Below are 11,802 nucleotides of genomic sequence, written 5' to 3' on the forward strand. Positions count from 1 at the left end.
ATAACATAAAATAAACCTGCCTTAAATTACCTCTCAGCTACACTTCACAATACAGTTTTCTAGACCCAATTTTAAATTTAGTCTCATACTCACTTGATTGTAATGAGCTATGGCCTGCTTCCTATAATTTCTGGGGAACCTTTTCATGCTCTTGGCATTCCTGGTATTGCAGCCCTTCCTTCTTATATGGTAGTCCTACAAGGATTTAAAACCCTATTAAATGAAAATTTCAGCCATTTTAGCTCAGCCATGTAAGCGTTGCTATACACACACTGAAATTATATCTGAAAATAACATTGTTTCTAAGTTGCTTGCCTGTGCCAGAGGGTGACAGTCCTTTCTTTCACAGGGAGCAGATTTCTTGATTTCCCCCGCTCCCCTCACCACCCCCAATCAAAAAAAAATTAAGCTGCTATAACACCAGGTCAGAGACCAATACAAGCCTATCTTACACAGAACTATGCCTGTCATTCTAGAAGGCTTGATTTCTGCTGGATTTCTTGTAAGAAAAGGTATTTCCATGTAAAGGGGTCTATATTGGACCCTTTAATTTTGCAATTAAAATACATTTTTTAGCCTTTCTAATTTGCTTTCAACCCTACTCCTTCATTTGCCCTGTTTTTTTAATTATTATTATTTATTAAAAACAATTTTCTCAAGTTGTTTATGGTTGGCTGGCTCCTTTTTTTAAACAGCAGCTAGTCTGCCTTTCCAAGTTCGACCTTAGTTTTTAAGTTTTAAGAATCACTTTATACTGAACCCAGTGAGCTATTCTTTTAACCCCATGGTCAGTTGCTCTCTTCCTCTGTTCTTGTCAGACTTTTTGCAGAGCTGTGTTACCCCTTGTTTTTTGCTAGCAGTTTCATCCTTTGAGCTACTATCAAATCATCTGTTAAAATAGTAACGTTGCAACCTCAGCTGCCTTGCTTTGAGCCTGCAACTGCTGCTATAGCACTGAAAAAACTGTGGGCAAATATGTCTCAGTCCTGAACCCTTTAAGCCATTACTACATATCCCACAAAGACTTCCTCATGCTTCAAGATTTTTCTGTTGCCATGAACTTGTATTTAAATGATCCTTCGGGGTGGGTATATACTTTTCCTCCCGTACGCCCTACTTAGCAACCTGTTCTTTTACATTCTGCAAATCCTGATTCTCTTCCCCTTCCTATGGCCTGGAAAGAAGGTCTTCTTAGAAATACCCAAGGAAAGGCACTTTGGGTGCCTATACAAGTGCAGCAAGGCTGCTCTGATGGGCTATAATTACAGTATGTCAGAGCTGACTCAATTAATTGAGTCTGCTGGAGTGTGGTTATTACCATGCTCCACAAGACTCCAGCATCATGTGTATCAGTGCCCCTGTGCCGAAAAATGGCAGTGGGGGTGCTTTTACTAAAGCTTGTTCGAGCTTTAGTTAAAGTGCCCCGCCGCCATTTTTCAGCATGGGGACACTGATCCGCATGTCACTCACAGAGTTTTTAATTAGAGTGGTTCTTGGAGACGCTTGAATTAAAGTGTCATCCTCTTCCCCCGCCCTTCCCCCTCTCCCCCCCAGACCTGGAACTTGTCTCTAACTGCCTGTTGTGCCCAACAACATATTTAACATGTCCCCCAACCATACAGTGGTTCAATAAAAGATATCACCAAAAAAAACCTGACTTCTCATACATTTCCTAGGCCAAAGCTATAACAACACTCCAATACTACCCAAGGCATTCAAACAGTTAAGTGGTCTACCAAAGTGGAGCCTTCATCTCTCTTTCTCAAATAGTTTGGATCAGAATGATCACTTATAAATTGATAAATGCAAATCAATGTTGGATTCACTGCCTTCAACTAACCTAAAGTCTAGAGACTACATGCCTCAGCAAGGTCTAAAACAGTAACATATGAAGAGATGTCTTTAAATATAATTCCAGTTACAGAATGCAGCTTTAATAAATATTTAACAGAGGATATGTACAGACATTACACTTAGACCTATCTAATCAGGATTAGTTTGAACTAAGTGCCAAACTATGACTGCCCACTCTAACTTATTTCACCCATGTATGGATCTTGCACTTAGATCAACCTAACCAGGGTTAGGTCAATCTAAAAGCCATCTGTACACGCATTCAGGAAGGTTCGGCTGGCCTTATCTAACTTTGCTTCTCCTAGTAAGCTACATAGCTCAGACTAACCCATTCCCAATCTAGTCTAAATGGGTTTACCACTGCAACCCTGAATGAAGAACACCCAACCCCTCCCCCCACAACTGTGAATGTACTAGCTCTTCCTGCAGACTAACTAGTCCCATCACCAATCCCTCCCCTCCCATCCCAAATTAGATTGTGTTCCCAGTGCAACTCCCAGCATTGACAAATGTATGTATACTCAGGACCAGATCTACAATCACACAGCTTAATGAACTGTATGATTGTAGATCAGATCCTGGGAATGTAGGTACATGTTTACAGTGTGGTGGTGGATCTGGGAAAGCTCAGCTGCCAACCCCAACTCCAGAGCTGTGCTTTTCATTCCTTCCCCCCACCCTCACCCCCACCCACCCCAACAGGGCTATCTTTAATCCTCCGACCACCCAACCCTGAATGGACAACCTTGCTACAGACCTGTTAGTTCTTTTGCTCCCTCACACACCAGATTACTTAGATCAGGCTCCTGGCACTAGTGAATGTCTGTACAGCCAAAACCTGGTCTACAATCATGCCACTTAAATAAACTGTGATTTGTAGATCTGATCCTGAGAATACCTTTATGTGACCTGAATGTGTTGTTTTAGGATGATGCAGATACAAGAATAACCTTTTTACTGCAAATTTTTAGGGAAAAAAAGAGGTAAATATTTTGCAATATACCTTTGAGTATTTTATCTTCTTAATTCTGCTTTAAGCCATATCTATATCTACTTGACAATGTCCAAGTCTCTCTTGGAAACAAATAATTACTAGGGTTTCCATGATTCCTCCCATACACCAGCAGACACTGGGCATAGATACACAAAGCTCTTAGAATGGTTTAAATTCAGTTTAAACCCAAAGCAAACCAGCATACAAATCTGTTAAACCAGTTTAAATCATCCTGAAATGGTTCATAAGTCTCCGTGGAAAATTAAGTACTATTTTGAACTGATTCATTGTGACCTGGTTCAGTGTTCTGCCTGGACACCATGCATTCTGTGATTTGGGTCTGATCAGTCCTCCCTACATCTTGCACTGCATTGCTCCTCTGTGCATCTCCCCTGCGGCAACTGGCTGCTCTGTACACAATCATAACTCTATGACCCCCTTCTTTTCCCCCCTCTTTTCTTTTATTTCTCTTTTGGCTTTTCTTTCTTTTTATCAATGAGCATCTAATACTGCTTGTTCGATACATGCTATCTAATAACCACCTGCGGCCTCACTTGGTACTCAGTTGCAAACCCTCATCATGATACCCACCCAAGCCCTGGGAATGGAGAAGCTTGGGTGCAAGACCATTCCCAAGTCAGACAAGCATACTGCAGACTTCCATCCTTTGCAGACTATTGCATTTTATTAAACTTGTGTTTAGGAAAAGAAGGAAAGCAGAAAAGTGAACGCGTCCCTAGACATAGGTCACCCACTTTGTGGAATCCCCAAAGCACAGGTGTAAGCACTCTCCTAAACTTGCCCACTGCAAAAAATGCTTGGCTAGGTGCTCACTCTCACACTTGTTCCCAAACAGTGATGTTTATAGAGGCTTCAGTAGTTGTGTGTCTGCACCCACTATGCTGCTTCCCTAGAATAAAGATAATATCATCTGTTCTCAGCAGGCATTTTTACACATGCAAGCACTGCAGTGCTGGGCACTTTGAAAAGTGCCTGGTGCTGCGGCACTTGCAGTTGCATAAGTGGTGAAATGTGCCTAGGCACTCAGAAAATGCCAATTGCGCACTTTTGAACTATAAGACATTGGAGGTGCTTTAGTTCAAAAGCGCACTGTTGTTCACTGATCTCCAGCATGCCGCAGGACAAAAAATATGTATATAAATACCCAGTGTTCCTTCTGCAGTTGCCTAGCCATAAAAGAGATAGCATCTTGCCAGTAAGAGCAGGAATGAAGGGGAGAGATAACCAGTGGGTTGATGGGGAGGGACTTGAGGATGACAGCACTCAGAGGATCAAAGTGGAAGACTAGTTGGAAAAAACAGGGGCTCAACAGACAATGGTGGTTGAAACAAGGGAAGTGTTAGTCGGGGAGCAGGATAGAAGGACAAAGTCCTCTTGAGTCCCTATGTTGTCTCCACTCTTTTTTTCTCTGAAGAGATTCTTAGGCCACTTTCCAGTTTCAGTATAAACAGGAATTTTCACTTTTAGATTAGCAGTGCGCACAAGGCAGCCATACATCGTCAGGTTTTAGTAAAATAGACAAGCCTATCAACTGTATTTTAGTATCCAGACATGCCATTATCCAGGATAGGGTGGATCCAGGATTTTGCAAAAGAAGGGGAGGTATGGAAGCAGCTACTGGTGCTGCAGGTGTGGTTATAATCCCTGGTCCCAGCTTCTCCTCCCTACCACAAGGGCATATCATGCTGTGAAAGCAGCAAGCAAGGACATTTTTAGGTCCCCAGATCAGGTAGGAATTTCCCTTCCCCCTCTGGTTCTCCACTGCCTTGTCCTCTGTACTCAGTGGTGTGACCCATCCCCTCCATTCCCCTCTCCCTCTTACATTGCTGCTGTCCCCTCTAGGGGCAGTTGGTAGGGAGTCTCCGTAGTCACTCCTGCCCCTGCTGCCGTCAGATTGCATGTGACGCCCGGCTCAGCCAGTGATTACAGCAGTGGCAGGAAGGTTCTCTTCCCCTATGGCTGCTCCTGAGCTTGCGGGTAACAGCTTGGGGACTGAGCAGGGAGAAGGAACCCATTTGCTGCTACTGCAGTCTCTGATTAATCCAAGTTTGCCACAGAAACCAGCAGGAGTGGGGCAGGAGGGTTGTGGAACCCACTGCCCAGTCAGAGGGGTCAGCAGTGGTAGCAGGCAGGTGAGAGGGGATGGAAGGGGATGGGATGTGCCATGGAGGGAACAGGAAACAGGGAAAACTTACTTCTTTCAGGGACTTCTAAAAAAGCCCCCAGCTGCTGTTGCTTTTGCAGAGTTGACTGAAAAGAGAGGTGCATCAGGCCCACTTCTCCCCCCTCTAGTTCTTGTTAGCGGCTGGTATGCTAGAAAAGATCTATATGAACATTGTAAGGATAGAACCATTTAATTACTAATCTAATTAAAAGTAATAAATCACAATTTGCATGCTCCTAAAACTTCATATGATGTTTTAGATGACCTACTGACATTCAAGGAGGTTGGGGATGAGGAGATTAGATCAGATTAAAATTGGCCACCCTATTTAACTTAGTTCAGCCACGTGTGGACCTTACACTTAGATACCTGGTTAGGTCAGTCTAAGCACAAACTGTACAGAAGGTCAGGACCATTAAATTGGTTCAAAAATGGCCAAGCTGATCTAAGTTAACTGCATCTTGGAGGTTGTCTAACTTAGATCAGGTTAAGTGAGACCCCTGAGAACTTCTGTAAAGTAACTACTAGAGCGGGAAAGCCAAGCCATTAGCCCCCCCCCCCCCCCGCCACTTTCCCTGCCCCTCTCCTCCACACTGCCAGCACCAGGCTATTTTTAAACATTGTGGCCCCCTCTCCCCACCCCACCAATGTATAATTTCCCCCCCATCCCACAAGTTGCTCCTGATGCTGATTTTTACAGGTATTTGTGGGTGCTGGGATCCAATTGAAATAACAGTGGGAAAAGGGGCTGGCAGGATTGGGGGTTGTTCTTTGGGGGGGAGGGGAGGGTCAGAGGCCTAAAAATAACCTGTGTTCCCAGGAGATGGGGAAGGAGCTTCCCATCCACCCAAGCCCTTCTGCAAGCACTATTCTGCCAACTCCCACCCCAACTCTGCTTGCCCCCCGATCCTCCAAAGTCCCCCACCCCACTAGACCTCCCCAACCTAACTGACTATAAATCAGGTGGCCATTTTTAACTCAATCTAACCTCCCCAAATGTCTATATGTACCCTTTGGGTTGTCAAGTATAAATATAAAATTATTACACATTGATTGTAGCTTCCTGAATTTAGCTGAAGCATATGTCTGGGAATGTGTCAGGAGTGGGAGCCTTAGACAGAAATGAATAGTATATGCTGAATTCAATAACAAATAAGAAATATGTTCTCTCTAAAATAAACTCATTTGCCATGTAGTACTACAAGAAAAAAACAGACTACATTCACAAATAAGTATGAAATATTTTGTGTACTATCATTCTAATAAGAAAGTAGCCACTAACAATATTGTCTAATGTCCTTTCATTAAAGATTTCCAAATCTTGTTCTAAATTTATTTGTAATATTCCAAAAGTGTCCATATAATGGAAAAAACATGTGCACCATTCAAGTAATAACTAGGGCTATGTGAAGCTTCAGGTGCTGTTTTGATTTGGAGGAGATTCGGCCTGATTCGGCGGCTGAATCTCCAAATCCAAATTGAATCAGGAGACCAATAAAAGGTCCAAAACAATTCAAAGCCTCTGAATCAATCTGGAAAAAGATACAAAGGAGATTCGGAGATTTGAGCAATCCCCACTCGTCACTGCAGGGAGCTGGACCCGAATTACGTGCTGGTAAGTAGGAGGGGGGTGGGGGGTGGAGGCAGGGGGAGAGGACAATTGGGGAACCCCTGCCAGGCCCCATCCCTTGCCTGCTCCTCCAGTCCCTCCGAGCACCCCCAACCCTGCCCGCTCTCCCAGTCCTGTCAATGGCTTCCCTGCCCAGCCCCAGCATCCTGGCTCTTTAAAAAAAAGAAGAAGCGCCACATGCACCAGCTCTTGCCAGGGGGTGGGGGGAGATCCCTGCTGCCCCCCACTGTGCTGCATTGCACAGGGGGCTCTGCCACAAGCCCCCATCCTCTGCTCACTCTCCCAGCCCTGTCAATGGCAACCCCACCTGGCCCCAGCATCCGAACTCTTTAAAAAAAAAAAAAGCCCTGCACTTGCCAGCATTGCAGCAGCTTTTGGGGCTTCTGGTGGCTCATGGCAGAGCACCGCCATGCAGCTTGGGGCAGGTAGGAAGCAGTGGGGATCACCCTTCTTCCTTGCAAAAGCCGGTGAGGGTGAGGGTGGGGCTTTTTTTTTTTATTTTTTTTTTTAAGAGACAAGATGCTGGGGCTGGGTGGGGCAGCCATTGATGGGGCTGGTAGAGTGGGCGAGGAATGGGGCCCATTTCATTTGGAGATTCGGCCGATTCAGCAGCGGCCAAATCTCCAGATCAGATTCGTCCAAATTGATTTGGGACAGCGAGTCGAATCACCGAATGGAATCACTGTCCCCCAGATCAGCTGAATCCAAATCTGAAGTGAATACTAGCCACTTTGCACAGGCCTAGTAATAACGTGTAAGTACTAACATGATTTATTTATGGAATTTAGCTAACCTCTTAGCAAGAAAACTATGGTGCACGTTTCCTCCATTTCCACATGATCCTTTCTCTTGGAGGAATAGTAAGGTTCTGTAACAGGTTACCAGTGTGTGTCTGGTGGGGATGATTGACAACTAGTTTTAATTCTTTGTGGGAGGTGACATGCCATGGTTACCTGCAGTAACAGGAGAGGGGAGACAGTGACCTAGCAGAGGAAGAGGAGCACAGGTTTGGAAATTATTTTCCCAGTTAAATATTCCAGGATCCCATGTGTATGGTTGCTTGGGTTTTTTAATTTTTTTTTTTTTGGGGGGGGGGGTTAGTACATGCATGTTTTGATTTAGTATTTAAAACTGATGAAATAATTGAAAAGAACAATTTCATTTATAATAATCCAAACACAAACACACACTATATTATTATGTGTGTTTCCAGTAATAGTACCATTTCTTCGACAAACCTAAAAACAAAAAAAAAGTAGTTCTAGTGCACATACTTTAAAAAGGGATTTCTATAGCTCAATAAGTACTGTGGTATGTGAAGTGTGTACAGGAAGCCCTGTATACTGCTTCCTAATTGATATCAGATCCTGTTTACCTAAAAGTTTTTGGAATTGTCAATGGCTAAAGAACAAGGCAGACTGAATATTTTGCCATGCCTAATTTGGTGGGGGAGAATTAAAATAGAGTTGCTTCATTTTTTTTAAGTTTTAAATTTCAAATAATTTTGTTTTACAATATCAACTTGCTTTTCAATTTTAAATTAGCAATCTATAAAACACTAACCTTTAATTTTATTTATCCTTTTCAAGATTATTCATTTAATTTAAATAGTACATATTTCTGCTAAAGCATTATACAAAAATCGAATCACTAAATTGGAGAAGGTTGTGCATAATAAGCTCAAGGGAACCAGAGTTTGAAGTGTTAAGTCAGCTTTAAACAGCTTTCAGAAGGAGAAAAAATATTTTCTACATTTCAGTTTATAAAACAAGTTCAGCTAATGATTAATTCACTAATATATTAGAAGGGAAGTGGAAATTGACAACAAAAGGAAAAAAAGTAGTAAAGCTTGGTTTCATTTTATAAATAAAGACCTAGGAGTGAGATGCTAAGATGTACTAGTTCTAAAAGCCTGAAGGCCAAGGTAACCAGAAACAATTAGTTCAAATAAGTATAGATAATGCTGTTTTTGTCTTTAACAATTCCATGGGTTAGCTAGCAAACTGGTTCTAGTAATCATTTTCCTTTTTGATATATTTAATAAGAAAAACAGAATTATTTTCTTTTTTCACTGAATTCCAATTTCCAAACTGCAGTTGATACATATCACAAGGGAAAAAGACTTGTAAATAAGAAACTTCAGTCACCATTAATAAATGTGAAGATATGTGTATATAACGTATCCTCCTGCTTATCAGAAAGTAATACTTAATTGCTAATTCAATAATTATTGTAATTAATCAATGAGAACCAGCTCTTTTTTAAAAAGGTACAAGTGTAAAACATGGAAATGTAAAGATAATAATTTAATTCAAGATTTCTCAGTTGCTAGACTCATAATTAAAATTGGTCATTTAAATCAGTCCCTGCCAAATAAAATCTGTACTTGTCTTTATTTGATGACTATTACTTTGGATCAGCAGACTTACACTATGGTGGGAAGAAGCTATTACTATTACTAACTAATGCATTAAAGAAGTTGCCTGGTGGAAAAAAGGTGATTTGCCTGTTGATGACATCTGGAACAACGTGTTTAGTATGTTATAATAAAGAACACATTACTGATAATGCAGAATAACAGAAATTTTAACAAGTACAACAATGCTACTTTCTTACTTAATTTAACAAATATAAAGGTCCTTTTTAGAATTAAACCTACATTTGTTTTTTTTTTTTAAAAACAATTTAGGAAACTAGTTCTTTAAACTAAGCCAAACACCCAGATCTGAAGAAACTGCACAGATGTTGAATCAAGATATTGTGCCTATCATCAGCAATCAGCCTTTCCTGGTGTGAGCCCATTTTTATCATAAGAAATAGTTCTGTAAGCTTGTTTTCAATCTACCCATAAAACAATGGTTTCAACTCCCTACAGGCTATGACAGTCAAGCTGAGACCAATGGACCACACCATACTATATTAATATTAACACAGAGGAATGATCCTGGTGGTTCCACAGCTGTACACACAAACCAAATGATGCAACTGGCCAATCACAACACAGGCATCCCTTACAGTTGTTACATGAGAAGACAACATTGAAGAACTTTCACCAGGTCCTTTTAATGTAGGAATGTCCAGGCTTATCACTGGGAAAACGGTAATAATGACTGAAATGTCAAAGACAAACCATGGGACTTCCTAATGTCACACAGACCAGATTTTTTTTTCTTGAAACTTGAGAAACTTGAGTGTGTTGCTGTGAGTTTACTTGAGTAGGTGAGGTCTTGAAGGAATCAAATACAGAGTAACCAATCTGGGGTACAGTGTGTGTGTGTGTGTGTGTGTGTGTGTGTGTGTGTGTGTGTGTGTGTGTGTGTGTGTGTGTGTGTGTGTGTGTGTATGTTCAAGAAGACAGAGTCAGGATGAAGGACAGATCAAGAAGACTCTGTGTGTGTGTGTGTATGTGCGTGTGCGTGCGCACACGCCTCCCCCAGGAGGAACCCAGAGGCACTATGAAATTGCAGTGAACTATACATGTCCTAGGTGTTAACATTATAAGCCAGTTAGACTTACTGCTGAAACTTAGGCTTTCACCTTCACTAGAGATCTACAGCATCAGGGGCTCTGGGGGCCTGTGTGTGTTCCTCGAACAATGCGGTTCAGGGAGCGGTACAGAAGCAGGCAGCAGAACTGGGGTTGTGAGTGGGGGGCAGGATGAAGGACAGATCAAAAAGACTGGGTACCCCTGCATGTGTGTGTTTGCGTCCCTGTACCAGCTTCTGAGTGGGGGGCCAGAATGAAGAACAAATCAAGAAGACAGAGAGAGGATGAAGGACAGATCAAGAAGAGAGAGAGAGAGAGAGAGAGTCTGTGTGTGTGTGTGTGTGTCCGCGCTCACGTGCTGTGGAAAGCTGTGAGGCACCAGGAGCAGGTCCGGCCCGGCCGGCAGCACAGGAAAGGGCGAGTCCCGCCGGCCCCGGTCCCCCCAGCCCGGCGGAGGGTTGCGCCGCCTCCCCGACTCACCTGTCGTCGTTCTGCCAGCCTTGATCTCCCAGCAGCAGATCCCGGAACCGGTACCTCGGAGGCAGAGGAGGCACCTCGCTCTCCAGATCCACCATCCTGCCCAGCTGCGGGGTCGGCGCGGGGGATGCAGGAGAAAACCCACGGTCCTTTTCTCCCTCCCCCGCCCCGCTGGGGGAGCCGCAGGCAGAGAGAGCAAGGTGCTGGCACAGGCACGGGCAGAGGCGCAGGGGCAGGGATGCTCCGCGGCGGCCGAGAGGAGCGAACGCTTCAGCCCCCCGCGTCGCCGGCGATGGCGGGAGCCCCTGGGGGCGCTGAGCCTGGCGGGCACCGCTCCGCCCGCAGAGGGGGCGAGGACCGCGCCGCAGGCACCCGCCGCCCGCCAGGCTTGACAACAAAGAGCCGCCCGCCGCACACCGCCATGCAAATGTGATTTGGAGCTGCCGCTGAGGGGCCAGCCAATGGGATCGGTCCTCATTAGCATACCCCAGTGACGGCGCGGGGACCTCTCCTTGCGAGCAGCCAATGGAAGTAGCCTCCTTAGCATAATGGGGCTCTGGGGGGTTCTCCGTCCCCCACAGGGGCATGGAGCTGCGATGGCAGGCAGAAGGCAGCCACATGCCTCCTGGCCAGATGGGCCCGAAACTCGTGGCGCTGGCTGAGGTGGTATCTTTCCTTAGACCAACTAGATATTTGCAAAATAAATAAAAAAAATTAATTCTTCGGGGAAAACAAAACCAAAAAGAAATAAGATCATGTTTTTTGAGATTTCTTAGCTGGTCCAATAAAAGGTATCATTGCTGAACCAAGAGTTCTAGAGTTTTGCATTTCCTTCTTTGCAGGCTTTCGGGCACAGGCACCCTTCATCACAGGGATCCTGGTTTTCTCTGATTTAAAAAAAACCAAACACATTTTGGTTGAAAATGTAACCCCAAATCCACATTTTTTCCGTGGTGTAAATGAAATACCACACACACACAGAGATACACACATATGTACGTATGCATATGTATTATATATATGTATATGTATCTACAGAGCTGACCTGAGCAGGGAATGGGGCCCGGGGTGTGGGGACCCAGGGCAGGGTGTGGGGTGCGGGGCCTGCTCTGATCTGGGCCCCAGCCCCAGCCCTGAAGAAGCTGCCGCCACCAATGCCAGTGACAGCATCAGCCG

General features: G+C 44.1%; 1 protein-coding gene across 5 annotated transcripts in view; it reads right to left on the reverse strand.

The window, feature by feature from the left end:
* KCNT2 (potassium sodium-activated channel subfamily T member 2) overlaps nucleotides 1–11,350 on the reverse strand; it is a 353,399-nt gene extending 342,049 nt beyond the window's left edge. For all 5 annotated transcript variants that reach the window (XM_090048564.1, XM_090048566.1, XM_090048565.1 and 2 more), the window contains exon 1: nucleotides 10,630–11,350. In XM_090048564.1, the coding sequence (XP_089904690.1) occupies nucleotides 10,630–11,246 (617 nt within the window). In that variant the 5' untranslated portion in view covers nucleotides 11,247–11,350. The remainder of the gene's footprint in view (nucleotides 1–10,629) is intronic.
* Between the last annotated feature and the right edge of the window lie 452 nt (nucleotides 11,351–11,802).

Source organism: Crocodylus siamensis, chromosome 5 (assembly GCF_052110815.1).
Source record: "Crocodylus siamensis isolate JL-2025a chromosome 5, ASM5211081v1, whole genome shotgun sequence".
NCBI classification, from domain to species: domain Eukaryota; kingdom Metazoa; phylum Chordata; order Crocodylia; family Crocodylidae; genus Crocodylus; species Crocodylus siamensis.